Below are 17,610 nucleotides of genomic sequence, written 5' to 3'. Positions count from 1 at the left end.
TTCAAGGATGGTAGAAAAATCGACTGATTCAAATGGAAATCTGAAAATCTTCAGCAGAAAGGCAGGTACTGTCCTTAACTGAACCCTATCCGGTATGATAACCAAAAAGGGTTCTATACACGACAAAGCTTGCAATTCTGAAATCTGCCTCACCGTAAAAATAGCAACCAGAAACACCATCTTCAGGGTCAACAACGACAGAGGATGAAAGGGCAGACCTGCCAAAAAGGAGAGAACCAGATTCAGATCTCACAAAGGAACAGGGAAATGCAAGGGGGGAGTCTAAGTTGCTTCACACCCCTCAGAAATCAGACTCGTCTAGATGTGAAGAAAGGGGTCTCCCCTGAATGAGTCCCTGATAACATGCTAAGGCGGTCACCTGCACCTTGAGTATGCTCAAAGCCAAAAGTTTACTCAGACCTTCTTGCAAAAACTCCAAGATCAAAAGAATAGATGCTGGAACGGGAAGACAAGAGTGGTTCTGACACCAATGTTCAAAGACCTGGCAGACTCGGATATAGGCCAAAGAGGTGGCAAACTCTCTCGCACACAAAAGAGTTTCACTACTGGACCTGAATACCCGCAGTTCAACAGCCAAGCTCTCTCAAGGGCCAAATCATAAAACAAAACTGATCCGGATTGTCGTGAAATACCAGACCCTGCCGCAAGAGGCCCTCGAGCAGTGGGAGATGCCACGGATCTTCTGCAGGTAGACGATGGAGATCTGCATACCATGGCATATGTGGCTAATCCAGGGCCATCAGGAGCACCTATCTTGGATGCCACGCTATTGTCTGTATTAACTGACTGATCATGGACCATGGTGGAAACACATAGCCTCATGGCCAGGACTGAACCAACACATTCACTTTGAGTGCTAGAACATCCAAATGTAAAAGCGATCCACTTTCGCGTTCTTGAGACTTGCCATCAGATCGGGCCAACCCCATCACTCCACAATAAGATGAAATACTTTGGGAACCAATTCCCATTCTCCTGGATCCAGCTTGTTGTCACGTTGTCAACTCCTGCTATATGAGCAGCAGACAATGCCAGTAAATGCTGTTCCACCCACAGAAGGAGGAGGTTCATGTCCTGAGAGACTTATCGACTCCAAGTCCCCCCTTGATAATTTAAGTAGGTTACCGCTGTCGCGTTGTCAGACATTACTTTCACCGCTTTTGCTACCAACTGGGCCTCAAACTGCAGTAAAGCTAGCCGAATTGCTCGGGATTCCAGCCGGTTGATGGACTAAGATGCCTCTTTGGGAACCCACTGTCCCTGCACTACTAACTCCTGACAGCGAGCTCCCCAACCCTGTAGACTCACACCTGTAGTAACCGCCAACCAATCAGGCATCTCCATCTGCATTCCTTTCTCCATATAGTCCTGGCGTAAACACCAGAGCAACTGTCGTCTCACTTCTGGCAGCAAGGTCAATGGCACACTGTACTCTTGAGACTGAGGATTCTAGCAGGCCAGGAGCGACCCTCTGAAGAGGATGCATATGCGCGTGTGCCCAAGTAACACCTCTATTGTCATGGCCATTGATCCCAGCGTCTGTAGTTATGACCATACCGACGGAGAGACTGACGATCTCAGGGCTCAGACTTGCCCCCAGATCTTCTGAATGTGGGACGTTGGAAGAAATACTTTGCCTGAGCCTTATCGAACCGGACATGCAGATACTCCAGAACCTGAGATGGCTGCAGATTGCTTTTGGCCAAATTCACTATCCATCCCAAGTGCTGCAGCAACCGAACCATCATGCTCGATACTACCTGACTCTCCGCATCCGACCTGGCTCAGATTAGTCAGTCACCCAAACATGGATTCCAGAATTCCTTCCTTACAGAGAGCCGCAGTCACCACTACCAACATCTTTGAAAAGATCCTAGGTACCATGGACAAGCCGAAACTGAAACTGATAATGGCGTCCTAAAACCATAAATACTGCTGATGCTGTCTGCAAATTGGAATGTGTAGGTACGCCTTCGAGAGATCCAGAGAAGTAAGGAATTCTCCCCTCTGTACCACCATGACGACTGACCTTAAGGTTTCCATTCAAAAATGGGTAACCCAAAGGGCTTGATTGGCTCCCTTTAGATCTAGAATAGGTCGAAAGGAGCCCTCCTTCTTGGGAACCACAGAGTAAATGGAATAGCTGCCTGTGCCTTCCTGATCCTTTGGAACTGGCACCACCGCCTTCAGAGCGAGCAGCCTTTGCAATGTGGCCTGAACCACTGTCTGCTTTTCTGCGGAATGGCAAGGGGAAACCATAAAAATGTCTGAGAGAGGATGGATAAGTTCCAACTTTCAGTGTTTAAAACCCCTGAAGAAGAAGCCTTCGAAACACCAGCGGTGTCAGGCGTTTGGCAGAGCAGAGCTGACGAGCTCTGGGCTCCAGCCTATGTTTTTGGAAAAGATAAGTTTTCTATTCCATGAAAGTTTCTTTATTAAGTTGGAGTTGACGTTATAAACCTTTAATGGTTCAAAAAATTTAACAAAAAATCTTCAAAAAAAAGTTTGTTCTGCTTAAAAGAGTGGCAGATTGCAACATAATTGAAAAGGGTTACCCCGTGATTAAGTTGGATGAGCAGTTACACTTGTAATAAGTGTACAATAGTTAAAACGCCTGGGCAGCGAATGTGTACAATAGCTCATATATAAGGGTGCACCTAATTAAATTACGTTGGATATTTGTGATTTTTTCTGTTTGTTAAGTTCCAAGGTGTACACTTTGTGCATCACTTCTGAGACCCACTTGTCGGAAGTGATGTGGGCCCACTTCCGATAAAATTGAAACAAATAGCTTGCCTATCTCCAGAACCAGAGGATGGACCCCCAAAACTTCATTGGGATGATCGAGGAGCTACGGAAACGGAGGCACAGTCTTTACCTGGCTTCTTAGCCCAAAATGACTGAGACTGGCAAAAGAGCGGGATCTCTAATTACTCTAACCCTGGAACATCGAAAATGTTGGGCACTCCGAAATCATCCCTTCACTGACAAAAATTGGGGAGTAGATTTCCTGTCCTTGGGTAACCGAGGAAACTTGGAATCTCCCCATCGATCCGTCATTTTCTCTAATTCCTCCCCAAACAATACGTGCCCTTTAAAGAACTTGGTGAGACTAGACTTTGAAATAGTATCTGCAGACTAGTTCCGCAGCCAGAGGAGTCTTCATGCTGCATTAACCGAAGTTACCCCCAAGCAGCTGTACACGCCAAATCATATCCTGCATCTGCCAAAACGCAGTTCCGGGCTCCAGGTATGGCCCATTCTCACTGAATGCCTCCTGAGCCTCCTGGGTCATCCGTAATCCGGTCCTGGCCACCATACAACAGCATGCGGAGATTTGAAGATTCAAGGCCACTGCTTCAAAGGCCTGTTTCAAAGTCACCTCAATCTTTCAATCCTGGGCATCTTAATGCTGTACCTTCTTCTACCAGAATAGTAGCACGTTTTATCACCGCGCAAACCAGGGTGTCCATCTTGGGAAACCGGAGCTGTTCCCTAGCTTTAAGATCCATAGGGAACAAACCCACTAACGAACGACCTCATTTAAAATTTACCTCAAGAGAATTCCATTCCAAATCAATACATTCCTGAACAGCCTTGTGCAGAGGTAAAAATCAGGATGCCTTTCACAACCTAACCATCACAGGACTCTTATTTAGATCCTGAGCTGCTGCAGGCAAGGCCTCCTCACAACCATGGGCCTTCAGGGACTGTAAAATCAAACCTGACATCTCATCTCTGTGAAAAAGCCGAAGCATCATCCTGGGGGCTCTGCCTCTGGAGGAATCTCCCCCTCCTCCACAAATACCTCATTGGGATCCCCCATCGAGAATCCCAACTCTTTCCAGGAGTCTCCTGAAGGATCTGCATCCTCACCTTCTCCCCTAGTACACTGAACCCTTCTCTGCTTTACCCATCTGGGGGAGGGGGTGAATGACTACTTCTGCAACCTCGAAGAGGGAGACTGCTGATGCAGGCGTTCGAAATTCCACCCAAGGGTGTTCCTGCCCTTTACAAAAGGCCTGCAGTCCTTTAAAAAAAATTTCCCCCATGACAGTTGGAAGAACCATTGCCTTAGTAGGGAAAGTCCTTCCAAGCTAATCCCCGTAGGAATTGGCAGGAGAGGTGGCGGGAAAAACTCCTCACCTCCTCTGGGAGGAGTTGTGGCCACACTTCCCTCCTGAGACAAATCTGGAGCTCCTGAAGTCTCTGCAGGGACAAATTCCCCTGCAAAGACATCCCCTTGAGCCTCCATGCATTGCTGACAAATGCTTAGCAATCTCCTAGGGTTAATCACCCTCATGTGCCAGGGAGAGCAAACGCGCAGATTTTTCCATGCTGCTCTCCAGATGCCATCTCTCCCATGCACGTGCCTCAGCAGTACTACTGCACCTGCAGAATGGCGCCTGCCATGTGGTTTTCCTGTTGCAGCACTCCAGCTGGCTTAAAAATAGGAGCAGCTCGGCCCCAGCACTCAACGTGGCCCGACGCGGTCCTCTATCTTTCCCCTTGCTCTGTGCAGGATCGCAGCAGCAAACCTCTGCTGGCATGGAAGTTTGTTTTTTTTTAAACTTTATTTGTCGCGCTGAAGACCGGTAAGGCATAACAGCAGAGAAACACCGGGGTAGGAATCAGGCAGAGGAGGACAAAGCAGATAGGAGATATAGAGCGACAAATCAACAGGACTGAGCCCACTCTCCCTACAGGATCTCTCCCTCTGTCAGAGGGAGGGCTAGGGTACCAGCCTTCACCTCACTCCTATCCTGACATATCGAAACTCAACTGAGGAAGGGAGCAAATGCTATCACCAAGGAGGTCAGGACAGCCTGTTCAATCCTGACAGGATGCTCCCCAAGCAAAGATGCATATCCACCACCTGCTGGAGACTAAGAAATATTGGCTGATTGATGTCTGTGGTGAGCTATATGACAAGGACGTCAGCGTGTCATTGTTCTCTGTCTCCATCTGCTGGTCGGAGTGTACTACCCAATGGTGTGGACTGGCTTGCTCAGATGAAGAGGAAAATTCTGTTTCTTTTTTAACTAGATCAGTGGTTGTAATTTGAGTCAATTTATTGCCAACAATTGTATTAAACTAAAAGCATATTTCTACCCCTACCCACGTAAAGAAACAGACAAGAGTCATTACTATTCCAGTGGGAAGGGTATGACAATTAATTTGATGGGCATTATAAAATGATACAAATCGCTTTGGGATGTGAAACATACCAGTTTGAGAGGGCTCTTCCCCTCGAACGTCTACAGCAAGAGTTGTTGCAGCTTTATGAGGATTTTCCCAGGGGAACGGAGACCTGTAGGCCAGAAACAAGCAGATTGGGATATGTAGGTTCTAGGGAGATGGGCAAGACAGAGTGATGACCTAGTCTGGCAAAAACAAACTGACATAAAACTCATTTTAGCTGCAGATCCTTGGTAAAGGAAATCATATTCAGATGACTTACTCAGAGCTCACAGGTTTGGCTTCCATCCCTGCTCCTGCGATGGGGGGTTGCGGATGCATAGTCAGAGAAGGAAAAGATTTTCTGAAAATAATTTGAGGATCTAATCAGTAAAAGGTTGGTAACTCAGGGATGGATCTCTGCTAATTCAGACTCCGAGAAATGTGCTAAGGAAAATTATTCTTACCTGTTAATTTTCGTTTTTGTAATACCACAGATCAGTCCAGACAAGTGGGTTTTGCATTCCTACTAGAAAATGGAGGCAGAGAACAAAAATTTTGAGGCACTGCTACATATCTGAGAGTGCCACCTGCAGTCCCTCAATATTGACCTATACCCAAGCTAGATATTTTCCCTTCAAAACCCCCGACCAGGGCTAACAGGAAACTTGGGGCTGGAACCAAGTCTGATAACCAAAGAACTCAACTTATTTACTCTGAAAGAGTTCATTGAAAAAATGATTCCCCAAATAAAAGGAAATTCAGTTTTTTGGCAGTGATGAGGTGATGAACTGTGCAGGAACCTGAAAGAGCCGCTCAGAGAAGACTCTCACCAAAAGACACGTCTTCCTGCGCCCGCTCATCCAAACGGTAGTGCACGGTGAAAGTATGCAGAAAGGACCACATCACAGCCCTACATATTTCCTGGGGAGGCAACAATTGACACACTGCCCAGGCGGCCACATGCACCCACATAGAATGCGCCTTTAAACCCTTGGGACTTCATGACCCTTATAAATATAGGCAGAGCAAATGGTCTCCTTCAGCCAATGAGAAATTGTCGCTTTAGAGGCCTTATCCCCTTCCTTCTCACTACCAAACTCAAAAAGGTGATCTGAACGGCAAAAACTGTAAGTGATTTTCAGATACTGTAACAGAATCCTCCGCACATCCAAAAGATGTAGCTCTCTATCCTGAGGGGAATCTTTAAACCAAGCCGGGAAAGTTGGCAGTTCCACCATCTGAGTAACTTGAAAAGTTACTCAGATGGTGGAACAAAAAAGGATCCCTGCAAGACAGGGTTTGCAATTCTGAAATCTGCCTGGCTGAAAAAATGGCCACTAGAAACACTGTCTTCAGAGTCAAGTCCTTCAATGTCGCACCTCTTCATGGCTCAAAGGGAGCTTCACAGAGTACTCGCAGAACTAAGTTAAGGTTCCAATCCAGACGTAGCTTTCGGGCCAGAGGACACAAAAGGTTAACCCTCTTTAGAAATTGAATTACATCCGGATGGGAGGCTAACGATCTCCCCCCGAAACCTGCCCCTAAGAGCCCCCAAGGCAGACATTTGAATTCGAAGTGAGCTATACGCTAGACCCTTAGTGAGCTCCTGCTGTAAAAAGTCTAGGATCTGAGACACATCCACCAATAAGGGATCCAGCTGCTGTTGCAGACACCACGACTCAAATTTCTTCTAGATTCTAACATAAGCCACGGTCGTAGAGGGTCTCCTAGCTTGGAGAATCATAAGAATAACTTATTTGGAATAGTCTTTTAGATGCAATCGCTGCCTCTCAAAAGCCAAGCCGCAAGACAAAAGTGATCCTCCTTGTTCAAAAATATAGAACCCTGCCGAAGCAACCTTGGCAGGAGGGCCAACCTGAAAGGACCCTGTATGGCAAGAGAGACCAGATCCACGAACCATGGTTGCTGCAGCCAGTGTGGTGCTACCAGCACCACTGTCCCCAGATGAGACTCTATGCACTGGAGCACCCGACCGACTAGCGGCCAAGGAGGGAACACAAAGAAGGATTCCAGTTGGCCAAGGACACACCAGAGCATCCAGACCTACTGCACCAGCCTCTCTCCTGCGACTGAAAAACCTCGTCGTCTTTGCATTGGCACTTGTTGCCATGAGATCTAACTGAAGAACTCCCCATCGGGCACAAATGTGATCCCAGGCTTCCAGGGACAACTCCCAATCCCCTGGATCCAGATGTTGCTGACTGAGGAAGTCTGCTCGAATGTTGTTCACTCCAGCGACATGAGAGGCTGCTATTCCTTTGAGATGTCACTCCGCCCAGGCAAACAACTGTTGAGCCTCCAGTGCCACCACGTAGCTCTTTGTTCCTCCCCATCGACAGATGTACGCTACAGTTGTCACATTATTGAAGAACACTCGGACCATCTGACTCCTGATCCAGGGCAGGAAGGCTTCCAAATCCAGGTGAGCCGCCCTCGTCTCCAGGCAATTGATAGACCAAGCCGTCTCCACTGCTGACCAAAGACCTTGGGCAGATCGCTCCAGACCCACTGCTCCCCAACCCTTGAGACTGGTATCCGTAAGTACCACCACCCAGTCCGGGATCTGCAGATCCATTCCCTTTACCAGACTGTGACACGACAGCCACCAAGAGAGACTGGACCTGGATTCTCCCAAAAGAGGTAAGGGGAGATAATTCTCTTCCGACAGCAAATTCCACCTGGACAAGAGCACCTTCTGTAAAGGTATCATGTGCGCAAAGGCCCACGGAACCATATCCAATGTAGAGGTCATGGAACCTAGGACCTATAAATAATCCCAGTCTGTACTGACAGACGTAGCAAGTGTGTTACCTGCGCCTGTAGCTTTGACAATCTATCTGCGGTCAGGAACACCCTGCTTGTCTGGGTATTGAATAGTGCCCCCAAATACTCCAACGACTGGGTCAAAATTAAGTGACTCTTCGCCCCATATATCACCCAACCCAGCAAATTCAAAGTGTACATAACTCGCTAGATTCACCGAACACAGTCCTCCTCGTCTTTGCCCAAATAAGCCAATCGTCCAGAAATGGATGCACCAGAATCTCCTCTTGCCGCAAAGCCACCGCCACCACCACCATCACTTTTGTGAAGGTTCTGAGTGCCTGGTCTAATCCAAATGGGAGGGCCTGAAACTGAAAATGCTGTCCCAGTACCATGAAGCAAAGATACTTCTGATGATCCTTTCGAATGGGAATATGAAGGTACGCCTCTGTCAGGACCAAGGACTCTACACTCTGCATACTGCCACTATTACCATGCACAAGGTCTCCATCCGAAACTACAGCACCCGCAAGGCCCTGTTTACCTTTTGCAAGTCCAGAAAGGTCTGAAAAGTGCCTTCCTTTCTGGGAACTACGAAATAAATCGAGTACCTTCCTTGTCCCTGCTCCTTCAGCGGGACTGGCATTATTGCATTTAAATCCAGCAACCTCTGAAGAGTCCCTCTCATTTGTTTCGAGACGCAATGTGGGACTCCATAAAGGCCTCCTGGATTGAAAATTCTAAAATGTAACCTTCTCTCATTACCTCTAGAACCCAACGGTCAAAGTTGGACAATCTGCCTCCTACTGCTTCTACAGAGGAATGGGTGACCCTGGCTTCTTTGTGATGACTTTCCACCACTGGCCCCCTGACCGGTGACCTCACTGGAAGACCTGCGGACACCTCAAAAGGACTGCTGCCGTCCACCTGATGGCTTGGTCTCTGAGCCAGCTTGTTTGAACAAAACAGACGTGAATCCGGAAATGGGATTGCACTGGGAACATCTGCTTATTGCTCCTCTTATCCTCTGGGAATTGGTTCCCTTTGGACTCCCCAGGGTCTTCATCTACTGGTCCAAATCCTCCCCAAAAAAGTTTCCCCTTAAAAGGAAGATTACACAACTGGGCCTTGGACGACATGTCAGCCAACCAGTTGCGCAACCACAAAAGTCTGTAGGCCACCACTGCTGAGACCGTACTCCTGGCTGAAGTGCGAACCAAGTCATATAGGGTATCCGCAACACAGGCCATCACAGCCTCCAGATGTGCTGAATACAGACTACTGGCATCCCCAGATTCAGCCTGCTCCTGGGCTTTCTAAACCCAATCCAAACATGCTCTCTGCATCATACTGCCACAAATCACGGCCCGAAGACTCAAAGTGGAAACTTCAAACAACTGCTTCAATTGAAACTCCAACTTGTGGTACTGCGCATCCTTAAGTGCAGTGGAACCAGCCATCAGAATGTTTGTCTTTTTGGTAATTGCCGACACCGCAGCATCCACCTCGGGCACCCTCAGGAGCTCCAAGGTCTCTACCATGAGAGGGTGAAGTTTTGCCATCGCCCTGCCGACCTTTAGGCCCACTTCCAGAAAATGCCATTCGCTGTTCACCAACTTCCGAATCTTCTTAGGCAAAGGAAAGCACTAGGCGGTCTACGCAGTCCTTCCAGGAACGGTTTCATGCCCTCATTATCAAACTCCTCCTGAACCAACTTAACCCCAAGTTCTCCAGCACCTGGTGGAATAAAGGGAAGCAACTCCTCCTTTTTAAAAAAACGAACCACTCGAGGGTCATCTCCCTCAGAGACCGGAAAAACATCTGGATCATCCTTGTGAACATCCAGATCATCATTTGGGGCCACATCCACAACCAGATCCACTCCCTGTGGATCCAGAGAATTCTCCTGAAAATCCTCAGAATCTCCCAACTCATCTGGATCGGCTCCCGCACCTGAGCGGCCCAGACCAAACCACCAGAAGGCCCCTTAGGCTTTTAGGAAGCACGACATAGCTGCTCCTTCCGGGAACGTTTTTTCCCTGTGCCCTTCCTTGCCAGAAAGGCTTTATGCAGGAGAAGCACAAACTCTGGAGAAAATTCTTCCAGATTTTCAGGCCCCTGACCCAGCAGGCTTTCGTCTGACTCCGCTCCCCCTTCCTAACCTTCTGCAGGGCTCTAACCCAACAGCGAAAGAGGGGGAGGAGACCCTTGGGAACTGTTGGCCCCCACTCGCAAACCCTCGCGGGTCCCTCAGTATTCTGGGACCTTTCCGAGCCTAGAGCTGCAGGCCCCGAAGATCGGAGCACCCTTTTTCCTATGGCTTTCCAAGCTGAAGTCTCCTCTACTCCAGAGGCACAGCCCGAGCACAGGGACTGCGTATTGAGGTGTGCAGACCACACACCACTCGCCCTGCAGGCAGCTAACAAGCAGCTTGGGCACCATTACACAAACGGTCACAAGACAGGCCACACATGTGGTCACTTGCTGTGTATATGGTGCTGCACCGCCCGCAAACTGTAGAAGTGGCATGTGGGAAAACTAGGTCGCACTTGGGACCGCTGTACAGTGCCCCAGCCAAGCCCAAACACACGCGGGAAAAAAACTTCAGTCCTCCTGGGACCCCCAGAGTGAAGGAAGAATAGCACAAGGCACTCACTCTCTCAATCCTGCTGGCGCCGACCACACCACAGTCAAAGGCACCCTGACTGAAGTTCCTGCTTTGTTTATTAAAAAAAAAAAAAGTTTTTTTAATTATCAAAACTTAATACAAAGAGGAGCAAACAAGGGTAGTTCCTTTCAGCGACCGACAGGCTGCAGGCGGAGACTTCAGAGGTCACGGGGGAGTCAGTCCCCTGGCTATCAGAACCTCCAGACACCAACAGGCTAAACCAGCCAGAGGTTCCCAATCCCCTGGTTGTCCAGCTCCACCTGAGGGATGGTCCATGAAGGAGCCTAACACCTCAGGGAGCTCCGAATCCAAACTCTCTCGTCTCACCAATTTTTTTTTTTTTTTTTAACTCAGACTGCAGGTTTGCACCTCTACCATCTTCTGGAGACAGAGAATACTGAGGGAATGCAGGTGGCACTCTCAGATTTGTATCAGTGCTTCAAAGTTTTTGCTCTCTGCCTCCATCTGCTGGTAGGGATGCAAAACCCACTTGTTTGGACTGATCTGGGTATGAACAGGAACGCTTCCTTCTTTTCTTCAGACTCTTTTTTTTTTTTTTTTACCTGGCGGTTTCTTCCTGCTCCATTGGGTTCCAGCTCATTCAGAACCAGGGCTGGGATGTAATGCCAGGAGCCTTCATTTCTAACTACCCAGATTTTTTTTTCTCCTATTTTATATTCCCTCCCAACTTATGTTTAGTCCATTCATTGCAGTGACTGTCTAGGCAGGGGGCCATGTGCCACTGCTCCTTCTGGAACTCTAAAATCATAGGCCCTAAATCTGGCCATGGGTGTCATCAATGCAGAACGACCAACTCCCTCCTCCCAGCCCACCTACAGAACAGAAGAACTGTTGAGATTCAAACTCAGGTTATTTCATACAGCATGCTACCGAGCCATTGAGCCAGCCCTGCAAACTAATTCTTACCTGCCTTGGGTGCTGGGCTCTAGCACCTCCCCCTGTCCCAGGTGTTCTGCAAGACCAGTCCTTTTCTCATCTGCCTTCACCTGCACCTGGGACTTTTTCCGAGACAAGGCATTAGTCAGCCAGTTATCTTCTTCAAATGATCCAGCATTTGATTCTGACTGGGTAGATTTCAGTTTGGCCACTGCTTGTTCTATTGGCTTTACTCTGGATGGAGAGTGGCTTACTGATGTGAGCTTTTTGGCAGCTGTGGGGCTAGAAGGCACACTTGAATTCATAAAATTGGCCTTGCCAGTTTCTTTCACAGGAGATGAAGGCATAAAGTCCGCATAGTCCTCATCTTTTAGTCCCAGCCAATCAGCTCCATTCTTGCTGGCTCGTGCAGGGCTTGAATTTGCTGGTGTAGTTGGTTTTGATTTTTGGTCAGATTTCAACTCATTGATGCTCTCAGCTGAAAATCTGCAATGCAGAGGGGGAAAAGGAGAAAAATGTAAAGAGAGGTGAGAGAAAAGGTGAAATTATTTCTTCCCTCATAATTTCCTTTCCTCTAATGGGCTCCGGTGGAGCGCACTGTTAGTCCGTGTTTGGATGCGCGTTTTCGACGCGCTAGCTTTACCCCTTAATACAGTAAGGGGTAATAGCGCATTGAAAATGCGCATCCAGCCCCACCGAAACTAATAGCACCCGCAACATGCAAATGCACGTTGATGGCCCTATTAGTTATTCCCGCGCGATTCAGAAAGTAACGCCTGCCCAAAGGCTGGCGTTAATTTTTGTCGGCGCCGGGGAAGTGTACAGAAAAGCAGAAAAAACTGCTTTTCTGTGCAGCCTCTGACTTAATATCATAGCGATATTAAGTCAGAGGCCCCAAAATTAAAAAAAATTAAAAAAAAAAAAATTAAATCGGCTGGCGGCCCGCGGGTCAGAAGACGGACGCTCAATTATGCCGGCGTCTGTTTTCCGAATCCGTACCTGTCAGTGGGCTCGAGAACCCGCACCGGCAAAATTGAATGTTGGCTGTCAAACCCGCTGACAGCTGCTGCTCCTGTCAAAAAGGAGGCGCTAGGGACACTAGCGTGTCCCTAGCGCCTCTTTTTACCGCGGGCCCTCATTTGCATGCGGGCCGATACTAAATCGTGCGCACAGGAGAGTGGCCTGGGTGCTCGCCCACTCTCCTGCACTTTTTTCTGTATCGGCCCGTTGGGAAGGTAGACCAATCCACACCAGTGGTTATGCAGTTCTACCAGCAGATGGAGACGGAGAAAAACTGACTCACTGACATCACTGACAAATAGCCCTGCCTGGATATCAATCTGCCAGTATCTCTAGAAAAGCCAAACTGTGGACAAACTGCCTATACTTGAAATATGTCTCTTAATCACCGATCATTTCTTCCAGCCAACTGGGAAGCATTAGCTCAGTAAAACTAACATCAATTGATCGTAGGGACTGGTTATTTCACATACCAGTCTTTCAAACGACTCAAAAAAAAATATTCTGCATAGACTCCAAACAAAGGACGAAATAAAACCAAGTAGGCAGCCCAGGGCAGATAGAGGATTGGCCTACCTTCCATAGAAGAAAGAAAATTATCAAGCAAGAAGTAATTTCACTTTCCTCTGCACTCAGGCAGGCCAATCCACACCAGTGGGATGTACGAAAGCTACTCTTGAAATAGGTGGAAGGCTGCCTGTGGTCTCGTCAATACCGCACACGTGAAAGCCGGTTCCTCTTGAGCCCTAAAATCCAAGCAGTAATGCTTGGAGAAAGTTTGTAAGGAGGATCACATTGCTACCTGGCAAATCTCAATAGGAGACAACAACCAAATCTCCACCCATGAGACCATCTGAACTCTAGTGGAATGTGCCGTCCTGTCTGGGCAACGGTACATCTGCATCCACTAGGCAGCCGTGATGACCTTTTTAACCCACCAGACTACCGTTGCTTGCGATGCCAGTTCCCCTTGTTTACCTCCACCATGGAGAACAAAGAGTCGATCAATCTTCCTCAAAGAGCGAATAACCTTCAAGTACCGCATCAGATGCCTCTTGACATACAAGGTATGCAACAATCAATTTCGCTCATTTCTATCCCTGTCCAATGAGAGAAGGGAACTAGACTGATTCAAATGAAACTCCGATACCACTTTCGGTAAAATGGAAAATACATTTCTAAGCTGTACCACCCTGGAGTTATTCAGAGAAATGGCTCATGGCAAGAAAGAGCCTGTAGCTCACAGACATGCCTTACTGAACAGATGGCCACTAGAAAAACCCTTTTCAAGGTGAGAAGACGCAAGGAGAGATCATGTAGCAGCTGAAATTTTGACCTGCCAAAAACCATAGTACCAGATTAAGTATAAAGTTCTTGAAGGGAGTCAAGCATCTATGTTCTCCCTTGTGCCTACCAAAGAGGCACCGGAAGGAACAAGGGAGGCCATCTGGATGGGAAGGCAAAGGCCTACCCCATTGATGTGCCCCATTGCAAGTGAGAGCTGCTACCTGTACCTTCAGAGTGTTTAAGACCTAGCCCTTAACCACCTTCCTGTAAAAGTTCCAAAATTAGTGGAATCTCTACTTTTTTTTTTGTAATTAACAATTTTATTAAAGACAAAAATTCAACAAAATACTTATATGATTCATCTCTATACACAAAACTTAACACAGGTATAATCTTTATACCAAATCAAAAACAAAATGACAATACCAATCTTGAACCCTTACATGTCTTTTGTATTTAATATAAGCAAAGTTTCTAACCCCTCCCCCCTTCGCTCATCATATCAACAATGAGCTTTTTAGAAAATATCAAATAACCAAAGTCAAAGGATTATCCAGGATCAACTAGAGATATACAGGTATCATAAACCTGAAGGAAAGAAAGACAGAGATATTTACAAATAAAAGAGAAGAAAAGAAAGAAAGCAACTATATGCCACCAATTAAGCTCCAAGATCTCCCACTGGAGTTTGTGCATCAAGCCATTGTACTTAGAAAAACCATATTTTATCAAACTTTCTTAAAAAATGATGTTTATAAGTGGTAATCTTGGCAAACGGTATACCAAATTCATCCGAGTAAATAAATTCTGAAGCGATGGGGCATGAGGAGATCTCCAGCACCAATATCACTGCATGCCACCACCAATATCTTTGCGCCAATTTCTGTTGAAACAAATCCCCTTCAGCGAGTGGGACATGCAGTAAAGCTTGGGTGGAAAGCAAGGTAAATTTCAAATCCATTATTGCCTGTAACTAATTAGACACCTCCTGCCAGTAGGTTTGAATAAAAGGGCATTCCCACCACAAATGAAAAAATGAACCAATACCCCCACATCCTTTCCAGCATTTGTCAGAAGCACATAAAGAAAAGCAGTATAACTGGACTGGGGTATAGTACCAATGCAGAAGAACCTTATAACCATTTTCTATAAGATTAGCCACAATGAGGCCCTTACCAACTGACATGAAAATACATCTCCACTCTTCCTCGGGTAGTGTCTTCCCCAAATCTTGAACCCACGCCTTAATATATCCTGGCTTAGGGGGAAGGACCTTATTTAGAAGTGTATACATTTAGACAATACTTTTTTTTGTTTAAACTGCAGTTCTACAACATGATTCAATCATGGAAACTCCCATAGCCAAAGATCGCCTAATCCCTATTCCAAATAAAAAAAATGCTGGATCTGTAAATATGAAAAAATCTCCCTGTCAAGAAACTCATAGATTTGCTGAATCTCTACAAAACTGAAAAGACCTTGCACCCCCTAAATATGCTCAATCCTCATAATCCCCTTCTGCATCCATAAAGTAGAGGGTGATGACAGGCCTGGAGAAAATTCAATATTGTCAAATAAAGAAGTACTTAAATAGTAATCTTGTTTCCCAGTCAAGGTAGGCTTCCAAGTTTGCCAAACCCTGAGGATCTGGGACACTGAAGGAGGGACCTGATTTAAGGGTCGCCAAGTTTTTCTGGGCTGCCAAGCCATTGCCCATAAAGGCATTCTGCCCAGAACCACCTGTTCTAAGGTAGCCCACATCTTAGGTGGCCGACATTTATGCCAATCTAAAACTACCATAAGATGGGATGCCGCATGATACCAAATTAAATTGGGAACTCCCAGACTCCCCTGAGATTTAGATTAATAGAGAAGACGACTAGCAGCCCTGGGTGGTTTCCCTTTCCCAATGAATTGAAGAATTCTTCTCTGCCACCACTCTAGCACTGAAGTGGGAACTACTAGTAGGAGTGTTTGAAATAATTCAGTCTGTGCAATGCATTAATTTTATTGATCGCTATTCTACCCAACCAGGAAACATGATACCTGTTCCACTCCCCTAGATCTTTATAAATTCGAGCCAACAATGGTGGATAATTCAGCTGGAAAAGTTCCTGAAGATTCCCAATATGTATCCCTAAATATTTTATGGCTCTAGAGGACCATTTAAATGAAAATTGTGTCTAATAATTGAACGCGATTAGCTGGAATTGTAAAATTAAAAATTTCTGACTTCTCCCAATAGATAGTGAATGCCGAAACTGCACTGAATTTCGTCATCTCCTCCACTGTGGCTTGTACTGAATCTACTGGATTGGATAGTGTAAACAAAACATCATCTGCAAATAATGACATCTTAGATAAGAAATCTCCAAACGTAACTCCTTGAATATTAGGATTGGCCCAAACTCTGATAGTAAAAGGTTCTAAAAATATTGCAAAAAGCTAAGGGGATAGGGGACATCCCCGTCTGGTACCCCTCCCAACCTCAAAAAAGTCAGAATATCCTCCATTAACCTTATTAACATTATTAACATTATTTAGTTATGTAAACCGTTTTGATTAAACATTGTTTGTAAAGACGGTATACAAATACTTTTAAATAAATAAATAAATAATGCAAGCCTTGGGATTGTCATAAAGTTTGGAAAGCCATTGTATAAAAAAAGAACCAAATTGCATCTTTTTTTAGAGTTCAAAAAAGAAAGAGCCAATTAACTAAATCAAAAGCCTTTTCGGCATCTTTAGCTAGCAGCAAAAATGGATCTTTCCTGTTGCACCCTCACCAGATGATATCTATAATCTTTTGCATGTTGTCAGAGGCCATCCAGCCAGCGGCAAAGCCCAACTGATCAGGATGGACAATTGCCGGCAATAGAGAGTTGAGTCTTTCCGCCAGTATCTTAGCAAGTAATTCTAAATCTAAATTTAACAAGGAGATTGAGCGGTAGGATCCACATACCACCAGATCACATCCTGGCTTTATCTAAAATCGTTATCCCGGCAATAATAGAATGTGGAGATAGGCCATAGTCCAGATATAAGGAATTGAACATTCTCATTAATGGAGGAGCAAGCAGGTCAGCAAAGATTTGATAAAACATGCTGTATACCCATCCAGCCCCGGAGATTTTCCAGGCTTAAGCTGTTTGATCGCATGTTGTAATTCTGTCAACTCAGGTAATGAGACACCAGATAAATAGTCATCTATGGCCTCCTGTGTGATCGAGGAGTCACTACTGACTAACCCCGAATAAAAACGTAAAAAACATAGTCTAATTTCCTGATTTGTGGTCAAAATATTCCCCTGTTCATCTTTAATTTTAACCACCTGATTTTGAATACGTTTCCCTCTCAATTGTTTGCAAATAACTTGCCTGCCTTATTATCGCCATCAAAGTATTTCTGGTTTACTAACTCCATGTTATGGGCAATCAAAGCTGCGTCCATCTCCGCCAGCCGCAATCTACATTTGGATAATGCCTGATAATCTTATAAAGAGAGTAAAGCTTTAGGAGACCTCTCTAAAGAGGATAGCTGCTGCAATAACTCCTGCCTCTCTTGAATCAAGCATTTTTTCTTATATGTTGCCCTGGCTATGAAGTGACCCCGTAAGACAGCCTTAAGACAATCCCAAATTACCACCGGTGACAAATCTGGTGTGTATCATTAGTATCAAGATACAACTGGATGATATTTTGAATATGTTCTAAAAAAAATCTTCATCAGCAAGCAGACTATCATTCAATTTC

General features: G+C 46.0%; 1 protein-coding gene across 1 annotated transcript in view; it reads right to left on the bottom strand.

Annotated features, from left to right (window-relative positions):
• The window catches only part of FBF1 (Fas binding factor 1), a 183,281-nt gene that overhangs the window by 62,416 nt on the left and 103,255 nt on the right, over positions 1 to 17,610 (bottom strand). The window contains exons 13-15 of the mRNA XM_029600467.1: positions 11,582 to 12,037; positions 5,483 to 5,563; positions 5,250 to 5,332 (exon numbers count right to left, since the gene is read on the bottom strand). Coding sequence (XP_029456327.1) covers positions 5,250 to 5,332; positions 5,483 to 5,563; positions 11,582 to 12,037 — 620 coding nt within the window. The remainder of the gene's footprint in view (positions 1 to 5,249; positions 5,333 to 5,482; positions 5,564 to 11,581; positions 12,038 to 17,610) is intronic.

The sequence above is a fragment of the Rhinatrema bivittatum genome, chromosome 4, assembly GCF_901001135.1.
Source record: "Rhinatrema bivittatum chromosome 4, aRhiBiv1.1, whole genome shotgun sequence".
Lineage (NCBI taxonomy): Eukaryota > Metazoa > Chordata > Amphibia > Gymnophiona > Rhinatrematidae > Rhinatrema > Rhinatrema bivittatum.
This window is presented reverse-complemented; position numbering and strand designations above follow the sequence as displayed.